Source organism: Canis lupus, chromosome 3, assembly GCF_011100685.1.
Source record: "Canis lupus familiaris isolate Mischka breed German Shepherd chromosome 3, alternate assembly UU_Cfam_GSD_1.0, whole genome shotgun sequence".
Lineage (NCBI taxonomy): Eukaryota > Metazoa > Chordata > Mammalia > Carnivora > Canidae > Canis > Canis lupus.
Genome location: NC_049224.1, coordinates 56,957,064 through 56,975,616, shown reverse-complemented (window position 1 = coordinate 56,975,616; position 18,553 = coordinate 56,957,064). Strand labels below are relative to the sequence as shown.

General features: G+C 52.0%; 1 protein-coding gene across 4 annotated transcripts in view; it reads left to right on the top strand.

Moving 5' to 3' along the window:
* The window catches only part of IL16 (interleukin 16), a 102,370-nt gene that overhangs the window by 78,379 nt on the left and 5,438 nt on the right, over nucleotides 1-18,553 (top strand). For all 4 annotated transcript variants that reach the window (XM_038532985.1, XM_038532986.1, XM_038532988.1 and 1 more), the window contains exons 11-16: nucleotides 3,693-3,780; nucleotides 6,644-7,122; nucleotides 10,510-10,669; nucleotides 12,573-13,662; nucleotides 15,149-15,317; nucleotides 17,535-17,636. In XM_038532985.1, coding sequence (XP_038388913.1) covers nucleotides 3,693-3,780; nucleotides 6,644-7,122; nucleotides 10,510-10,669; nucleotides 12,573-13,662; nucleotides 15,149-15,317; nucleotides 17,535-17,636 — 2,088 coding nt within the window. The remainder of the gene's footprint in view (nucleotides 1-3,692; nucleotides 3,781-6,643; nucleotides 7,123-10,509; nucleotides 10,670-12,572; nucleotides 13,663-15,148; nucleotides 15,318-17,534; nucleotides 17,637-18,553) is intronic.

Sequence of the window (18,553 nt, the reverse complement as noted above, 5' to 3'; positions counted from 1 at the left end):
ACTGTTCGGCATTGAGCGTATAAAGCTGAGCAAGTCCTAGCACACAATCCTGCTCTCTGGAAGCTCAGGGTCTTGCTAGAGATACTGACACAGATATAGTTGCAATAGATAGTGGTAAGTATTCTGGGAATAGAGGGGTACAGAAAGGAAGGTTGGATAAAGCAAGAAATACCAGAAGTTAGCTTTCTCTAGGCAAAGAATTTGAGGAAGGTCATTCCATGAAGTGGGAACACAAAGTTCATTTGTAGAGTCATGAGGAGACCTGTCATGGAAGGACAGGGGTAGGTTCTCCTGAGGCTGGGATGTGAGTACTGGGTGGAGAGGCAGAGATCCAGGTCGGCTGGCATTGGAGCCGCACTGTAGCAGGCTTCCCATGGGGTGCTCAGGAGCTCACATTGTATGGGTGAGGAGCTAGGGGAGGTCTGTGGCTATAGATGTAATATGTTTAGATTTTATTTTTTAGCCACTGATGGTGCTGTGAAGGACAGGGTAGGGTGGGCACAGCCTGGAATATGAAGAGGAAGGAAAGAGATGGAGAGGGCCTGTACTACATAGTAAATGTGAGAAGAGGATGGAGAAGACGGGGACACAGACAGCTCCAGACGGATTGGTTGTGCTGTTGGCTGATTAACCTGGGGCACAGGGGGTCTAGGATGGCTGCAGTGTTTTCAGGTCAGAAGATGGAGTGATGATACCACCACCACCACCAGTATAAAGAAGAGAAGGAGGAGGGCCCTCAGGAGGGAAGAAACGGTCCCATGTGGGGCATAAGGAGATTGAGGTGCCTGTGGGGTACCCAGGAGGCGGTTAGATTTAGGGCTGATAAAGGTTGGTACGTGGGGTCCGGTTCATAGTGAGCCTTGGGAGTTGAGGCCATGGGCATCGGTGAAGTTCCTTTGGGGAACCCGGTGATGCTCACCACCACTGTTTATGGAATCCTTTGTGCTAGGCGTACTTGCCAAAAGACGAGACAGACACAATTGTGTTTAGTTGTTCAAAACCCCTGTGAGGTCAGCGTGACTCTCCCTTCTAAGTCACAGAGGAGAAAACCAAGGTGTAGAAGGGAGAGAGGACCTTGTCCCATGGTGGAACTACAATGGACAAAGCTGTACTCTTTTTTTTTTAGATTTTATTTTTTATTCATGAGAGACAGAGAGAGAGAGAGAGGCAGAGACACAGGCAGAGGGAGAAGCAGGCTCCATGCAGGGAGCCCGGTGTGGGACTCGATCCCGGATCTCCAGGATCACACCCTGGGCCAAAGATGGCACTAAACTGCTGAGCCACCCGGGCTGCCCCAAAGCTGTGCTCTTAATGAACAGACTCCAAACTCCCAGCGGAAACAGTACAGAGATGGAATCGTGAACCAGATCCGCATGCATCTAGTGTAGTGGGACTCTGACCCAGCTCTGTGGAGCACTAAGGATAAGCACCCCTAGAGAAAAGCAAACTTCCTATGAAGGTAAACAAGTAATTTGTCTAAACCTCTGGAGATAGAAGAAAAGAAGTGGTCTCAGTGTCTCCTGCTGCTCTGGGGCCCTGTGGGGAGAGAGCAGGGGAGTAGGAGTTGGGTTGGGGGGTTAAGGCAGGGGGCCCCTGGCCTTGAGGAGCTAGGTTCTGCCTGGAGTGGGGCACACACATGGAGAGCCCACGGAAGGTGAGGGCCACGGGGGATGAGGGAGTCAGCATCCCAGCAGCCCAGAAAAGGGAGCCGGGCCTTGAAGGACAGCCGGGGCTTAGGGCAAAGTCAGTGCGGGCAGAGGAGTCCAGAGCCCACAGGCAGTGGCACACCTGCCTCCTGGCTGGCTCTGCTACTCACCTTTGGTGACACCTGCGACGTTCATCTAACCTCCCAGAGCCTCTGGGTCCTCAACTCTGGAATGGGGGAGCCGTCTTTACCTGGCAGGACTGCTGTTGGCGTGAACTCCCTGTACTGAGAGTTTGCCAGGTATTGTGCACGGCACTTTAAGTGATTTATTATTATTTTAATTGTGGTAAAATACATCTAACACGACATTCACCATATTTATATACCATTTTAAGCGTACAGCTCAGTGGTGTGAAGGACATTCTCCTCATTGGGTGCCTGCACCACTGTCCATCTCCAGATCTCTTTTCATCTTGTAAAGCTGGAACTCTGTGTCCACCAAACAGCTCGCCATTCTGACTCCCTCCAGGTCCTGGAGACCCGCTTTGTACTTTCTGTTCTGATGACCTTTTGTTCTTCATATACATGGAATTAACAGTCCTCATCCTTTTGTGACCGAATTATTTCGCTTAGCAAAATCTCTTCAAGTTTCATCCATATGCTAGCAGGTGTCCGCATGTCCTTCCTCTTTAAGGCTGATGACAGTCCATTGGTGTATGTACCATGGTCTGTTTCTCCTCTCCTCTGCCCATGGACACTTGAGTTGCTTCACCTTTTGGCTGTCATGAATAATGCTGTTATGAACATGGCTGTGCACATATCTACTTGAGTCCCTGCTTTCCATTGTCTTTGGGTATGGATCCAGAAGTGAAACTGCTGGACCGTATGATAATTCTATTTTTAACTTTTTGAGGAAGTGCTATACTATTTTCCACAGCAGCTGCACCATTTTGCATTCCCACCATCAGTGCGAGAGGGATTCAATTTCTCACATCCTTATAAACACATATTGTTTCCTGTTTTTTTTTTTTTTTGATAGCAGTAATGTTATGGGTATGAGACGGTACCTCACTGTGGTTTTGATTTGCATTTCCTCAGAATGAGTGATGTTGAGCACCTTTGCATGTACTCACTAGCCATTTGTATATCTTTTTTGAAGAAAAGTCTATTTAAGTCCTTTGCCCATTTTTTTACAATGGGCTGTTTGGTTTGTTGTTGTTGTTGTTGTTGTTGTTGTTGAATTATAGGCGTTCTTTATGTATTCTGGATCATAATCCTTTATATGACATATGAATATTTTCTCTGAGTCCATGAGTTGACTTTCAGTAGATTGATTGTATCCTTTGATGCACAGATCTTACTTTTGACAGTCAAATTTATCTATTTTTATTGTTGTTGCCTGTACTTTTGGTATCAGATGGTTTATTTTTTTAAATCCCTCTGACCTCACTAGGAAATAAGTTATATTATTGTTATTTCACAGAAGAAGAAATTGAGGCACAAGGAGGTTAAGTAACTTATCTAAGAGTACACAACTAGAAAGTGAAGTAGCTAGGTCTTGAACACAAGTCTATTTGGCTCCAAGAGTCATACTCTTAACTATTACTCTAAGGTGATTAGTGACCCATGACAGTAAAACAGTGATGGTGATGATGGTGATGATAATGTTGATGGTGATGATGATGACGATGTCATGGCAGCATTGCCAAAAATGGAATACTCCCAAAGGTCAACTGTTTAGTTGTAACTCCAGTGCCTGGAGTTTCTCAGCGAGCAGTGGAGAGAAGGTTGGACAGTTGAGAGGGGCCACCTTGAGAACACTTTTATGGACAGGCTTTGGACTTCACTGACAGTATACTAGGGAACCACTGGTGCCATGGAATCAATAGGGTGTTTCCAGAAGTGGAATTTGCCAGCTATTTGCAGAGTGGTTTGGAAGGACAGACCCTGGAATCCAAGCACCCCACTTGAGAGCTGGTAATAAGACTTGCAGCCTGATGCAGACATTTCTGCTGTTTTACCTGAGCAGCTGACTCATATTTTCTAGGTCTCTGAACTGCAACTCATAGAAGCTGTGGCCCAGGCTGTGGAGAATGTCAAGTTTGGAAAGGAGAGGCATCAGTGGAGTCTGGAAGGTAAGGGAGATGGTGAGCTCTGACTTGAATATCTTTGCCTTCTTAGACAGCTTAGGGGGTAGCCATGAACTTGCCTCCCACCTCAGGGATGTAACAGTGATCACGGACAAGCATGACACATGGACAAAGGTTGAAAGCCAGCAGCCCATCAGCTAGGCTTGGCTCACACTTTTGCTTTGTTTGGGTAGAAGATGATAGAAGCATCTGAATCTGGATTCTTTTCAATGAGCAGGCCCTCTCCCTGTCTCTGTAGTTCCCACCATTCCCTGTTATCCCGGGTTGCCATTTCCCCAGGCACCCCATATACATTTGAGTTTTCAGCACTAAACTAATAATAATAATAATATAATAATAATAATAATAATAATAATAGACTCTTTAGAAATAATATCTAAAAAAAGAAATAATACCTAACTCTTACTAAGGTCTTCTAATTTCAGACACCTGGGTTAATTCATGAATTATTTTACCAGATCTTTACATATAGTTTTTATGCACATTTCTTTTTTAAAAATGAATTTATTTATTTTAGAGAAGGGGAGGGAAAAGAACAAGCAGACTCCTTACTGACCACAGAGCCCCATGCAGGGCTGCTCTCAGGACCCTGAGACCATGACCTGAGCCAAAATCAAGAGTTGGACACTCAACTGACTGAGCCACCCATGCACCCCTTTATGTACATTTCTAAGGAAAAGGTGGGGCCCTGAGAGGCTCTTTGGGCCAAAATCACTCTATATAGTGGACAGAGCATCTGGACAGGAACCAGGTTAGCTGAAAGTCTGCTCAGGGCTCAGCCACTGGGCATTGGCCAAGTCATCCTGGAGCATATGATAGAACAACATGAAAATATTGACTAGGAGGCTAAACAGTCTGAAAATGTTCAAAGAAAGGAATGTTCAAAAATTTTATTTCAACTATGTTCTATCATTTCCGCCCACTCAACATGCAATTATGCTCAGGAAAATATATCAGAGAGACTCATAAATATTTTGACAGTGGTTATTTCCAGCTGATAGGACCACAGATAAATTCTTGCATTTCTCCCTTTTTGTGGCTGAGTTTTTTCTCTTTTTAAAAAAGATTTTATTTATTTATTTATTTATTTATTTATTTATTTATTTATTTATTTATTTATTTATTTATGAGAGAGAAAACACAAGCGGGGGGAAGGGCAGAGGGAGAGGGAGAGGCAGGCTCCCTGCTGAGCAGGGAGCCCACAGGGCTCAATTCCAGGACCCTGGGATTGTGATCTGAGCAGAAGACAGGCACTTAACAGACTGAGCCACCCAGGCACCCTTATGACTGAATTTTTTCTAATGAGGATGCATTATTTTATGGTCAAGATAAAGCATAAGAAATTTTTTTTCCTTTAAAGAGGATTTGAATTGTGAGCTTGGCTGACCTTGGTTTTGTCCTAAGGTTTAGGATTCTCTTCTCTGGGGCTCTCCTTCCTCTCTTGGCCTTCCAGAATGAGCTGGAGTTTGAGCAAGAGGCTGGGCCTCAGTCTGTTCCCACTCCTTTGAGCAATGATTCTAGGAACGAAATACCTGGAACAGTTTCCTGCTAGAGAAAACAGCCTCTCAGGGTTCTGTGGGTGTCCCCTGGTCCTGAGAATAGGCGTGTTGGGGGAATAACCCAGGAAGAAAGGCTGGATGAGAGGGAAGAAGGAGGCTCAGTTCATCCTCAGCTGGAGGAAATGATAGCCTCTTGGTACAAGGCTTAACACACATTCACAGGTGTTTTCTGTCTTTGATATTGAGCCCTGAAACAAGCCCAGTGGCCCTGGAATATTATTCCCATTTTATAGGTGAGAAAGTGGGGTGTTGCTGGTTGGGTTCCCCAGGGAGTCAACTGTGAGACAGTGTTTGGTAGGATGTTACCTCGGAAGGGTCCTAGCAACCAGAGCCTGTGAAGGGGAAGAGAGCAGAGGGCTGGGCAGTGGGGGAGGTGACCTGATACACAGCTTCAGCCAGCCCCTGGAGTTTGGCAGCTAAATGGCACATTAGAATCGTCTGGTTTGGGGATCCCTGGGTGGCGCAGCGGTTTGGCGCCTGCCTTTGGCCCAGGGCGCGATCCTGGAGACCCAGGATCGAATCCCACATCAGGCTCCTGGTGCATGGAGCCTGCTTCTCCCTCTGCCTGTGTCTCTGCCTCCCTCTCTCTCTCTCTGTGACTATCATAAATAAATAAAAAAAAAATTAAAAAAAAAAAAAAAAAAGAATCGTCTGGTTTGGGCAGCCTGGGTGGCTCAGCGGTTTGGCACCGCCTTCAGCTCAGGGTGTGATCGTGGAGACCCGAGATCGAGTCCCATGTCGGGCTCCCTGCAGGGAGCCTGCTTCTCCCTCTGCCTGTGTTTCTGCCTCTCTTTCTCTCTATGTCTCTCATGAATAAAAAATAAAATCTTAAAAAAAAAAAAAAAAGAATCGTCTGATTGGCAGTAATGGCTCCTCCTTTAGAGCCCATCTCCATCAGTCCCCCCATCGGTCCCTGGAAACGAGCTGCCCCTTGGGTGAGGTGGCTCCCTGTAGGCAGTCCCTGCAGAAGCTGACAATGGCAGACACCTGCCACCAGCACACCCCACAGCGGCGAGAGCAACCCCTTCCTCAATGGGCAAGTTGGAGATGCGTCTCCATATCGATCACATGGAGACTCAGCAATTTGAGCCATTTTCCCAACTTGAAGTCTACAGCTTGCAGGGGACAAGCCCATGAATCCCGGGCTCTGAATCCAAAGTGACCTCAGATGAGAAGGAGACAGCCTGGGGGTGCGGCGTGCAGCCCGGAGCAGTCCAGTTGGGGGCATGGCAGACAGTATGTTTGCCCTTCAGGCTCAGCTGTGGGAGTCCCTTGTCTTTCCATTGCAGGTGTCAAAAGGCTGGAGAGTAGCTGGCATGGGCGGCCGACCCTGGAGAAGGAGAGAGAAAAGAACTCAGCACCCCCACATCGCAGAGCTCAGAAGGTCATGATCCGCTCCAGCAGTGATAGCAGCTACATGTCGGGGTCCCCCGGGGGGAGTCCCATTAGCGGCTGTGAACAGCTGACTTCGGACCCAGAGGTCCCCACCCACAGCCCCAGCCTGTCCCTGGGGCAGGAGCCAGGGGCCCTTCCCGTGGCTCTGTCTAGGCCGCCCCAGGAGAGCCCACCCCTCCCTGGGATGCCGGACAGCCACCCACCGCTGAGACTGAAGAAATCCTTTGAGATTTTGGTGAGAAAACCCACGACCTCCAAACCCAAGCCTCCTCCCAGAAAATATTTTAAAAGCGACAGTGACCCTCAGAAGAGTCCGGAAGAGAGAGAGGACCCCCTGTGCCCTTCTGGGCACACCTTGCCCACGTGTGGCCAGGTAAGAGAGGCATCTCACAGGTTGAACATTCTCCTGAGCTCCAGAGCCCAGAATTGTGGTTTTGTTGCTACCTGTTTATTTGTATCTTCTGCACGGTCGTTCTTGAGCTCAAGCAGCAGCGTTAGCCACGGGGGAGGCAGGTTGCCCTGCTGTGTTGGAGAGAAGAGGCTCAGCTCAAGCTTCGGGCGGACCGTGCAGATTCGAAGCTTGGCGGATCCCAAGCTGAAGCCCCATTCCTGCTGGCTGGCTTCTGGGTTCCCTTCTAAAATATACTGGAGCTTACTACTGCTTTTGAGAGGCGTGTGTGGGGGGTCATTTCCAGGCTTACCTTGGTGCGGGGTGGGCAGACAGGCTGTGCCATCTACGTGGATGCCCGGTGGAATCTCAGGCCCACGAGCCTTCATGGCTGTGCTCCTTCCTGCAGCATCTGTTCAAGACCTGGCTTCCTTCCTCTGCAGCCGCAGGCCACCCCTGTGGGAAGGCAGGCCGTTGGCTGGGCAGCTGCTGCACTGTGGGCCATTTGCATGCCCGGGCCCTGTGCTGAGCACTACACAGCCACTGCCCTAGTCCAGCCCTACCCCCCTGGGGGTGAGGTGCCCACCCCCCGAAAGAGTTGGCTGAGCTCAAGCCCTCATGGCCAGCGGCTTGAGCGCTGGGAGACCCTGCCTCTCACAGCCTGGGTCCCAGAACTGCCGTGGCCAGGCAGGTGGTGATGTGGCCTCGGGACGTCCCCTGACCGCCTGTAATTGGAGTTGACGAACCAGGAGGGGAAGAAGCCCAGGGTGCAGTGTGGGGGAGGTTTGTGTAGGAGGGGGAAGTGATGGGAGGAGGAAGCCAGCCCACTGAAAGGGAAGTGGGGTCCTGCCCAGCCCAGCGCCACCGGATGTGGTTGCTTGGCTGTGCCTAATGGGCTGGTCCAGGTGGGTGCATCCCCTGCCTCCTGCTTGAAGCAAAGGTCGTGCTTCCCCGTGGGTCCGGAAGGGCAGATGAGGAACAGGGAAGCCGAGAAGCCAGGCTTTTCACTTTTTCCTGGAGACTCAGAAAAGGAGGAGCAGTTTTGCCAGGACAGGTCTGCAGGGCCGCGGGGCTTCTCAGTGATGCCCCGGGGGTCCCCGGCCAGAGCGGGCAGCAGGTGTGCCTAGGCCAGTGGGCTGGAGGAAGACGCGGGTTTCTGCCGGCGGGGGCTCCAGTGTGGGCACTTTCTCCGAGCAGCCCTCCCGGGGCTGGGGCTGGCTGTCCGGCCTCCTCCGCCGCCCTTGCCGGGGTCAGCAGCACCCTTTCCGGTGCCTCCGCTCTGTCCCACGTGGCCAGCAGGCCCTGCCCAGCCAGCACAAACCACATGACACACTCCTACTGGGAGTGGGAGTCCCAGTAGGGAAAGGACAAAACTGGGAAGCAAGGCTGGACCTCACTCGAGTCCCTGTGACCATTTCTGGGGCTCTCTCCCTGGACGCGTCTCTCCGTGGCCCCAGGGAACAGCATCTCCCTGGCTGTCCCTCCCTTTCTCCCGGTTCCCTCTCTCCCGGTTCTCTCAGGACAACCCCCAAATCTTTCCCATCCTGTAACTCATCAGGATGAAACCGCCACCACCAAAATGACCCTCAGGATATTATTTTCCTCAACAGAAGACCAATTCTCTCCTTTCTAGGCAATCAACTCAGACCTATCACTGAGCCAAAAATGCACCATTGGCCCTGTGAGCCCACAGGTCTGTCTTTTCTCCTTTCCTCTCTCTCTCCCCCGACCATCGCACTATGGAAGCAGCTCAAAGTTGCTTCCAGAAATTTCTGCATAAAACTGGATTTATTTCAGGGGCTAATTAAGAGGGGAAAAAACCCCTCCATTAAGAGGATACACAATATCACGTGTGTTAATGAAAAAAAAACAAAATACATATGTGTCTGTCCCAAGGGGCAAAGTTGCTTTAATTAGTGTGGTTGGTACCAGGGTGTCAGCTGGTAAAAGCATCAGCGACTCACAGATATAGACAAATGTCACCTTACAGAGCTCCCAAATGAGCAAAGCTGAATTCCAGCCACGTGTCATTTTTCCTGCTTGATGAGGGTCCTCGATGCCATTGGCCTAGTGTCTTAAGTTGCAAATGCCATGGGCAAGCCTTGTTTCTTCAAAGGACTAGTTCAGGAGCTCAGGGACTCCTGAGTTGGTTGGTCTCTCTGTTTTTTCCAAGTGCTCTCCCCTAGCTCAGGTCTCTGATGGGGACTTGGTGGCAGCAAGGCTCTGTGAATGCATTTCCAACTTTTGTAGCCCTCATAGTGTCAAAGAATGTTTATCACCAGTGTGGACATTCATTTCAGGCCACAGACGTTTGCCATTTCTGTTCTATTCCCAAATGATGCATTTATTCCCCCATCTTTCCTTCCTCTCGGGAGGAAGCCTGTAGCCTGGCCAAATCCCTGGCCCATCATTCTACCTGGCTCTAGAATGAAATGACACAGAGATCACCACCATGCAGCCCAGGGTTGCTCCCGCAGATGACCACATGTGAGAGCGTCCCTGTGATGACACCACTCTTCTTCTCCTTGTCTGGGCTGGCACCTGCTTGTCCCTCTCACTGAGTGTGTATGTAGGTCCCTCTCCCTGGAACACTCTCTTTCCGCTTCTCTGCCTGGGAAGTTCTTACTCTTTGTTCAAGAGCCAGACAAAAAGAATTTCTCTAGGAAGCCTTGCTTGCCCCTTGGCTTTCTCTGGGCACCGGCAGCATCACATTTGTGCTGCAGGAATGCAAGCCCCAGGTAAGCAGTGGGTGGGTGCTGGGGGCCTGGTCAGCTTGTCCAAGTCCGGTCAGGAAGGGGCCTGAGACCGCATCCGGGTTCAGTGGGGAGAACACATCTGCCAGGGACTGACCACACCACGGCAGGTGCAGCAGAGGGAAGCCACAGTACGGGCACCCCAGGGCCTGTCATCCTCAGAGCATGCTTACGAAACATCCCTGATGGATGACAGGGCAGAAAGCGGCCAACCCACATTTTGCTCTGAGTGTCCGAACCTGAAGTTAGTGGAGATTAGGCAGCTGCTGTTCCTTCCCATCCCGGGGCCCTGCTTCCCCCCGATGCAGCGGTATACGGAGCGGGGCCAGCGTCTTTCACGCCCTGAGCTTCTTGTCCCTGTCACAAAGGGCCTAGGGACTTGACGCTCGGCAAGGAGGAGGTGCATTCTGGATGTGGGCTTCCTGGACGCAGACGGCGCCCTGGGTGCTGGGTGAGCGGGCAACGCTGGGGACGAAGGGGCCCCTTGGCAGGGCTGCTGGGGGGCCCGGCACGAGAGCAGCTCAGCGGGGGCTCTCCGGTGCCAGCCCCAGTGCGCCTGAGCCCCTCACGGGGGCAGGCCACCGTTTTCACATGGTCTCGCTTCCTGTTTACACCACAGGAAGCCAGAGAACGGCTGCCACCACCACCGCTGCCGCTGCCGCAGGAAGACACGGCAGGGAGAGCCCCCCACGCCCTTGCCTGCTGCCCAGGGCCCACCGTGGACCCACACACAGCGCCCTCCTCGGAGCCCGAGCCGGGACGGAGACGAGGCAGCCCAGGTAGGCTTTCAGTTCGGGCTTCCCGAAGGAAGGACCTTCCCGGTGAAGGTCCAGGAAAGAGGTAAGGATGTGGGTTTGCTCTGAGGATGGACGCTTGTGCCTGACGGGGCAGCTGGACTCGGGTGGGTGAGCAGACAAGAGCCCTGAGGTGCCCAGGCAGCAGGACAGGGGGTGCTGCCAGGCTGGGGACCCCCAATTGGACTGGTGATGCTGCGGAGGTGCTCGGTGGGGACAGTCAACAGGAGGAGGACAGGGTGGAGGGTGGCCGGCACTCTAGCACACAGTGTCCAGCATGTCCCAGGCTGGGCATGCGGCTTCACATTCCCTGGTAGGTGCTGCGTCCGTGAGGGTGGGTGTGCTCACATGGCACCCTGCAATCGCTGAGACATGACTGTGTCCTGGCCTGCTAGAAAAGGCATAGGATTTGGGGTCAGGAAGACCGGCATGGGACACCCAACTCTCTCCTCTGGGTAGCCTTCTTTGCTTTTCTGAGCCTCTATCGCTCATCAGCACAGTGTGGCAAATCACATGGCACCCCAGCATGTACTGAATGCTGCTTCACCAGGCTCTGTGCCAGTTGCTGGAGAAAGGGAGGGACAAACAGGAGACAACCAGTCCAGGCCATCAAGGAGCTCCGGGTATTGCAGAAGAACTAACCTGTAGGCTACAAACCATATGTGCCTGTTTCAGAAACGCTACATGAATAGCACATGAGTGGCCCCTGGAGGGTTGGGAGAGGGCGTTATGGGTGGAAACGTCTGGCCTGTCTCACCCAGAGCAGGTGTCCCACTGATGCCGGCTCCCCGTCTCCACATTCCGTTCCCTTAGTCACCCCAGTTGAGGAATACCCCAGAGAATACCTTGGTGCTCTGCTTGCAACAGCGCCTCACCCCTGCGTGCAAAGGGCTTGCCAGCAGAACCTCACTGCCGTGCTTTATGACAGCCCCTTGCAATAGAGCGATGGATAAATGCAGAGCTGGGCTGAGAGGCCTGGGCCCCCCTAGCAGAGAGCCATGCAGATCTTCCAGATTGTGTGGAGCATCTCTCATACCTTTGAGGCTTAACACTCTCACGGTTTGCTTCTCTTGAGGCCTGGCACTGAGACAGGGGCCAGCAGGGGTCAGTCCTTCTCATGCTGGGCTGCTGCTGGGTATCAAGCGCCCACCCTGAGCACAAACCCAGAGCAGCAAACTCTTCACCAGGGAAAGATCAGACCTGGAGGCCATGGGAGGGTCACATGTCCACTTGGTATCTTTGCTGTGTGAGGGCCAGCCTCCCTCTGTCCCTGGATAAGAAAGTCTCCTCACTTTCCCAGTGGGGATGCACAAATATGAGAGATGCAAACCAGCGAGGGAGGGGGTTAAGGACCGAGGTGAGCTGGGGTGCACCCCATCTGAAGGCAAGCACGTTGAAGTTGCTTTTTAATGAGATGGGTGGGCCACGGCAAATATGGCCACCAATCTGTGACCTTTGCCCTAAAAGTTTTAAAAGGTAAGAAAATTGCTTTGGCTTTTAAATTTGTGATGACTCACGGGCAGGCTACTTAGTGCAGGGAAAGGACAGTGAGAATCAGGAGATGGTGGGCCGTGCCCTGTCTGGGCCAACAGGTAGTCCCTTACCTGTCTGAATGTTGGATTTCTCAGTTGTAAAATGCCAGACATTGGCCTGGACATTCTCTGCAAACCCTTCCAGCTCTAAAATGCTGCGAAGTGAACTCTGGTTCTGGCGTGCTGCTTGTGGGCATTGCAGGCAGGGAATGGCACCAGGGAAGGGGGCTAGTTGCTCACCCAACCAGCGCCCAGCACCTGCACTGGTCTCCTCCCCCAGAACGCTTCTTGCTCTTTAGCTTTGAAATGGGGATATAGGTGTAATGCTCAGCTTTGACCTTGTCTCTGTTGCCCAGGGACTCAAACGTCCCCAGTCAAACACCCGCTCCTTAAGAGGCAGGCTCGGATGGACTATAGCCTTGACATCACAGCCGAAGACCCCTGGGTTAGAATTTCCGACTGCATCAAAAACCTGTTTAGCCCCATCATGAGTGAGAACCACAGCCACGTGTCGCTGCCGCCCAGCGTCGGCCTGGGTGGAGAAGACGGGCCGCGGGGCCACCCAGATGGGACGCCGCCGAAGCTGGATGCCACCAGCGGTGCTTCCAAAGCTTACAAGTCAGCGGACAGCAGCAGTGTGAAGAAGGGTCCTCCTGTGGCCCCCAAGCCAGCCTGGTTTCGCCAGAGCTTGAAAAGTTTGAGGACGCGTGCTGCGGAGCCCAGGCGGCTGCCTGACACGGCCTCGTCCTCCAAGCCCGCACCGGCTTCCAGGGAGCGCCCAGGGGCCCCCACTCGAGCCTTCTCGTCCTCCATCAAACAGAGAATCAGCTCCTTTGAAACCTTTGGCTCCGCGCAGCTGCCCAACAGGGGAGCCCAGAGACTGAGTCTCCAGGCTTCTATGGGGGAGGCAGCACAATCTCCAGGGGAGCAAGACGGAGGACAGGTTCCTGGCCTCTCGGGGCGAGGGCCCCCCCACACCGTGGAGCAGCAGCAGCCAGAGCCAGAGCCACTGCCGCGGGGCACCCTCACCTCCTCCAAGACCAGCGAGCTGGGAGTGTCGGGGTCCCCTCTCCCAGGACGGCAGTCCAGTCGGGAGACCCTCCTCCCCGACCCTGATCCTCTCTCAAGGCTGCTGTCCACACACACAGAGGAAGCCCAGGGCCCCGTTGTCAAGATGCCGAGCCAACGGGCGCGGAGCTTCCCCCTGTCCCGCACCCAGTCCTGGGAGATGAAGCCACTGGATGAGAAGGCCAGTAAGCTCTACTCCATCAGCAGCCAAGTGTCATCGGCTGTCATGAAGTCCTTGCTGTGCCTCCCGTCATCCATGTCCTGGGGACAGACGCCCTGCAGCCCCAAAGAAGGGGGATCTCCTGCATCATCTGCTGGTGACACCCCAGCCATGAACCCCTCTGCAGAAACAGCCTTGGACACGGGCTTCTCACTCAAGTGAGTGTGCCCCTATATCCTTCACCTTCCTGTCTTCCTGCTCTCTCTTGTCTGTCTTTCTTTCATGGCTGTGCATAGCCTTGAAACAACATCTGGGGAACCCTAAGGAGTCACTCTGCTTATTCTTCCCCAGGCGTGTGTGCATGTGTGCGTCTGTGTTACACCTTCCATATGAAGGAGGAGTTTCACAACACCTGGTCTGGGAGGGTGGCAGGAAGGTCCCTGGCGAGTTGCTCATGGAGATTTGGAAACACACGCACCTCTGACATGTCCTGCTCCTGCTCAGGAAGACCAGACTGGAGCCAGGAATAATGCCCCGCTCTCCCCCGCCGCCACTCCCGAAGGAATCCACGAGAACTCTGCACGTGGGTTCAGGCCCCTGGACGGGGCGTTAGAACATCAGGGGCCTGGTTCCTGCTCTGGCGCTGACTCCCTGACCACGAGCAGGTTCCTCATCCTCAGTTTGCCTTTCCGTTGAGATTAGGAGGTGGGTAGAACCTGCTCCAAAGAACTGGGGTGCTCCTCACAGTTCCCTGGGGCTCCCACTGTGGGGTGAGGTCCTGCCTTGAATCAGAACAACTCTGTCTTTACCAGCTGTGTTTCTTATTCTTACACTGCTGAGACCCACAGACCCTGATGTTTCATGTTCCAGCCCCTGCAAACAGGGAAGAAACACGAGTGGCTCTGAGACACACAGCTAGAGCAGGGGCTCAAGAGCCAGACCGACCCCTGGGTAGCCACTGGGAGCCGGTCAGTGGTAGAGGCGCCCTGTCACACTGAGGTTTCCCGGGAGCTGGCTCTTCCTGGCTGAGAAGCTGTTTTCCAGTTGGAACTGCAAGGCTCACGGTTAGAATTTACTGCCGCGGGACCTCTTTACCTGTTGGCAGTAAAAGTCTGCCGATCAGAGGGAGGAAAAATTTCTTCTTGCTGAACCACAATTTCCTGCAAAATACGAGGTGTAGCTGGAAAAAAAACTGGCTACAAATACCAAAATAAGTTCCAAAGAAAAAAAGAAGGCCAGTTGCGGGCTGCGCAGGCGCTCTTTGTGGTTATTAGGTGCTAATGGGGGGATACGCAGGTGTTGACGGCAGCGAAGGAGCACAGGGGTGAGTGTGTGCAGGGTGCCATGGCTGTGACCTGACAGCAGTGTTGGTGCAGACTTGTCCAGAGCGTCTGCTGTACTCTGGCGTGAGGTGCTGACATTGGGAGACCCCGACCTGGAGGCAGACACACCATGATCTGTGATTGTGAATCCCAGATCTGGGCATTTTGTGGCCATGTGACCACAGACAAGGCATTCACCCTCTGGAGGCCCCAGTGTCCTCATGGCTCTAGTGGAGGGATGCCGGCATCTACTCAGATTTGTTGCATCAAATTACAGAATGCACACTGGTGCCTAGCCCCATGCCCAGAACAGTGATCCCACAATGGCCGTGGGCTCCTCTTAATATTCTGATTCGTACCATGTGCTGTTTCTCTATGACAGCCTCTCAGAGCTGAGAGAGTACACAGAGGGGCTCGGTGAACCCACGGAAGCTGATAGCTGGGACCACTGCTCCCCTCAGTCTGGCCAATCAGTCATCAAACTGCTGAGCTCCGATGAATTGAAGAAGCTCATCGAGGAAGTGAAGGTTCTAGATGAAGCAACGTTAAAGGTAGGCTTCCTTTGTAAGCACTTACAGTGACCAAGGCTGTACTGTGAGCTGTGGCTGGAGGGGACGCAGAAGCAGTCCCCAGGGTCCTGCCCGTGGAAGTGGACATTACCTCACCAGACCACAGTAAGACCCGCCACTCAAAGGAAGCTCTGTAGCTTAGATAGTGCTTTTAATTGTTGGCTTATTGCATCTTTTCAACTATTTTGTACATGAGAAAGATGGGGCTCAAGGGTTTTCTTTCTCCAAATCCTGTCCAACCTGGCATGCATGTCCGGGGAGATGCTTGCTTCACAGGAGCGTGCTGTTGTAAGCAGCCTGGGTTATAAGTTCTCACCCCAGAGACTTCCCCTGCACAGGGAGAAGTGATTGATCCTAGGGCTTGCAAGCCACCACCCTCCATCTCACTCAAGTCATTGTGAAAGTCCTACTTCCCATATGCTTCTGAGCACACCCCGAGATATGAGGAGAGGAAGTGGCCAGGCAAAGCTGAAGTCAGCTCAGCTCAGATGAGCATTGACTCGAGGCCTTGCCCCTCCTGGGTTGTCTCAGATCTGCAAAGTCACCAGAATCTTCCAGACCGGGGTGAAAGCATTAAGGAGGGATCATAGCTGAAATTCCCAAGGGTAAGAGTGCGGCTTAGCCTGAGTAAAACAAAATGCCCTGAGCTGCGATTCACTCGTCACCAGGACCTGTCTCTCAGGGCTTCCTCACACTGAATAACAGGGTCAAAGGTATTGTGTCCAACACAAAGAACTAACTTGTCTAGGGTGTCACTGGGAGATGATTTGTTTTTCTGCTGGATGAGGGCCTCTTACAGGGCAGGTAACCTGGTACTTGGGTCAAAGTGGAGAGATTTGGGCCAATGCTGGGGTAGAGGTGGGTGGAGTGGTCCCTTCATCCCTCTGGGTCTTGGGGACTGCAAACAAAGGATCCCAGAGTCAGCGGCATGACAGGTGCTCTGCTGGTGCCAGAGCAAGTGAATTCTTCAACATGAGGGTATTCCCTGGCAGTGAGGTACAAACTGGTAGCCCGTCAGCCACAAGGATCTGAGGGTGTATTTTATTTGGTCTGCATGGTGGTTGTTGAAATTACTGTGTTCTAAAGATTATAAAACCTGAATTGATACCTGGCCATCTGGCTTCTCTCTTTGTTGAAAGAGAACAGTCGATGGGGCACCTGGGTGGCTCAGTGGTTGAGCACCTGCTTTTGGCTCAGGGTGTGATCCTGGAGTCCCAGGATCAAGTTCCACATCAGGCTCCCAGCATGGAGCCTGCTTCTCCCTCTGCCTGTGTCTCTGCCTCTCTCTGTGTGTCTCTTATGAATAAGTAAATAAAATGTTTCAAAAAAAAAAAAAAAAAGAAAGAAAGAAAGAAAGAAGAAAGAAAGAAAGAAAGAAAGAAAGAAAGAAAGAAAGAAAGAAAGAAAGAAAGAACAGTCGAGTAGCACTGAGTCTACCTTACTAGGTAACAGCAGGTTCGTTTGCACAGGAGACGTGCTCCCTGGTTCTCTGCAGTTCCCATCACCCTAAATGTCTCACGTCTGTTCAGTTTGCTCCTTTAAGTGATCTTCCTGGGTCCTCATGTGCATTTGACCTTGAGGCCTCAGGTCAAGATCAGAAAGAGCATCTCTGATTTCAGACAGCACAGAGGGATTGTTTCGGCTCCATGAGAGCTCACTTCCAGGTGAGAAGCACTGTGTGCATATGCTTTTGAGTACATGCATGTGTGCGTGGGTGCATGTGTGTGCTGCAGCCAGGAGTTGGCTGGGCTCTTTCATGTGCAGCTGTGCCCCACTGGAAAAGTAGGAAGATAGAAGGAGCAACCAACTTCTGCAGGACAGCGCTGACCTCTGAAGTCCCACAGGCTGACCTTGCCCCGCACGGAAACGGCAGGGCTGTGTTACCTACCATGCTGGGTTTCCAGCTGACTTAGTGGCACCCAGCCTCATCTGGACAAGCGTGGGTGTGTGCGGGGTGGCCGGAGAAGGAAAAGAACTGCACCTGTTACTTTACACATGCTTTTTCTCTTCTGAACTTCCTATGACGCCAGAAAGCATAGTCCTCTCAGTCCAGATGGTGGGACAGGTTTGAGGAAGTGATATAACTTGGCATGTGGCCACGCTGAGGTTTGAGATCAAATCAGCCTGATGTTAAAGTGCTTCTTAAATTGCTCTGGCTGGCGCAGTGAATGTTTTTAATATATGTGTTTCCTTCCACAGCAATTGGACAGCATCCACGTTACCATCTTGCACAAGGAGGAAGGGGCTGGCCTTGGGTTCAGCCTGGCAGGAGGAGCCGATCTAGAAAACAAGGTGATCACGGTGAGTGGCCCAGCCCTGCAGGTGTGCAAGAGCCAGAGACAGTGGCCCTGCCAGGAAGGGCCTCATGTTGGGATCAGAGGAGTGCCTGGCACCAGTCCACTGGGCAGGATTTTAAAGGGGAGCTGTCAGGACCCATCTCTTATAAGAAGCATAGTAACATCACCTATGTAACTCTTTTCTACCCCCTTTGAGATCCTTAATTTAACAAACAAGGTCTCTGTAGACCCCAAACAACTGGAATATGCCAAAAGAAATCTGAATCACTTGTAGAATCTTAAAAAAAAGAAAGAAAATTACAGATGTCTCAGCCTCACACCAGGACTACTGGATCAGAAGTTCTGGGGGTTAAAGCTCTAAGGCCTATACAGCTGCAGGTTTTGTCTGAAGGGACATTTATTTATTTTTTCAAAAGATTTTATTTATTTATTCATAAGAAAGAAGGGAGGAGAGGAGAGGAGAGAGAGAGAGAGACAGAGACAGAGACAGAGACACAGGGAGAGGGAGAAGTATGCTTCATCCAGGGAGCCTGACGGGGGACTCAATTCCCGGTCTCCAGGATCACACCCCGGGCTGAAGGCAGCGCTAAACTGCTGGGCCACCAGGGCTGCCCCTGAAGGGACATTTAAAAAAAACTCAAACTCCTTAAATGTCACCGAGTAGTACACTTTAAAATGGTCCATCATATGTTATGTGAATTTCAAGTCAACAAAAATTCGAAGCAAGCTCTATTTAATGTCTCTTGTTTTGGACAAAAGAGACCGGTAACCTGTTAGCTACTAAACATTTAGACAAGGATGGTTTATGACCACAGGTGCCTTGAGGGGAGGCTGGACAGCTGGAGTTGAAAACTGGGCGGTGATGGCATAGCACAGCATGCTGGATGCAGAGGGGCCTCACCTGAACAGAAAGGTGCCTGG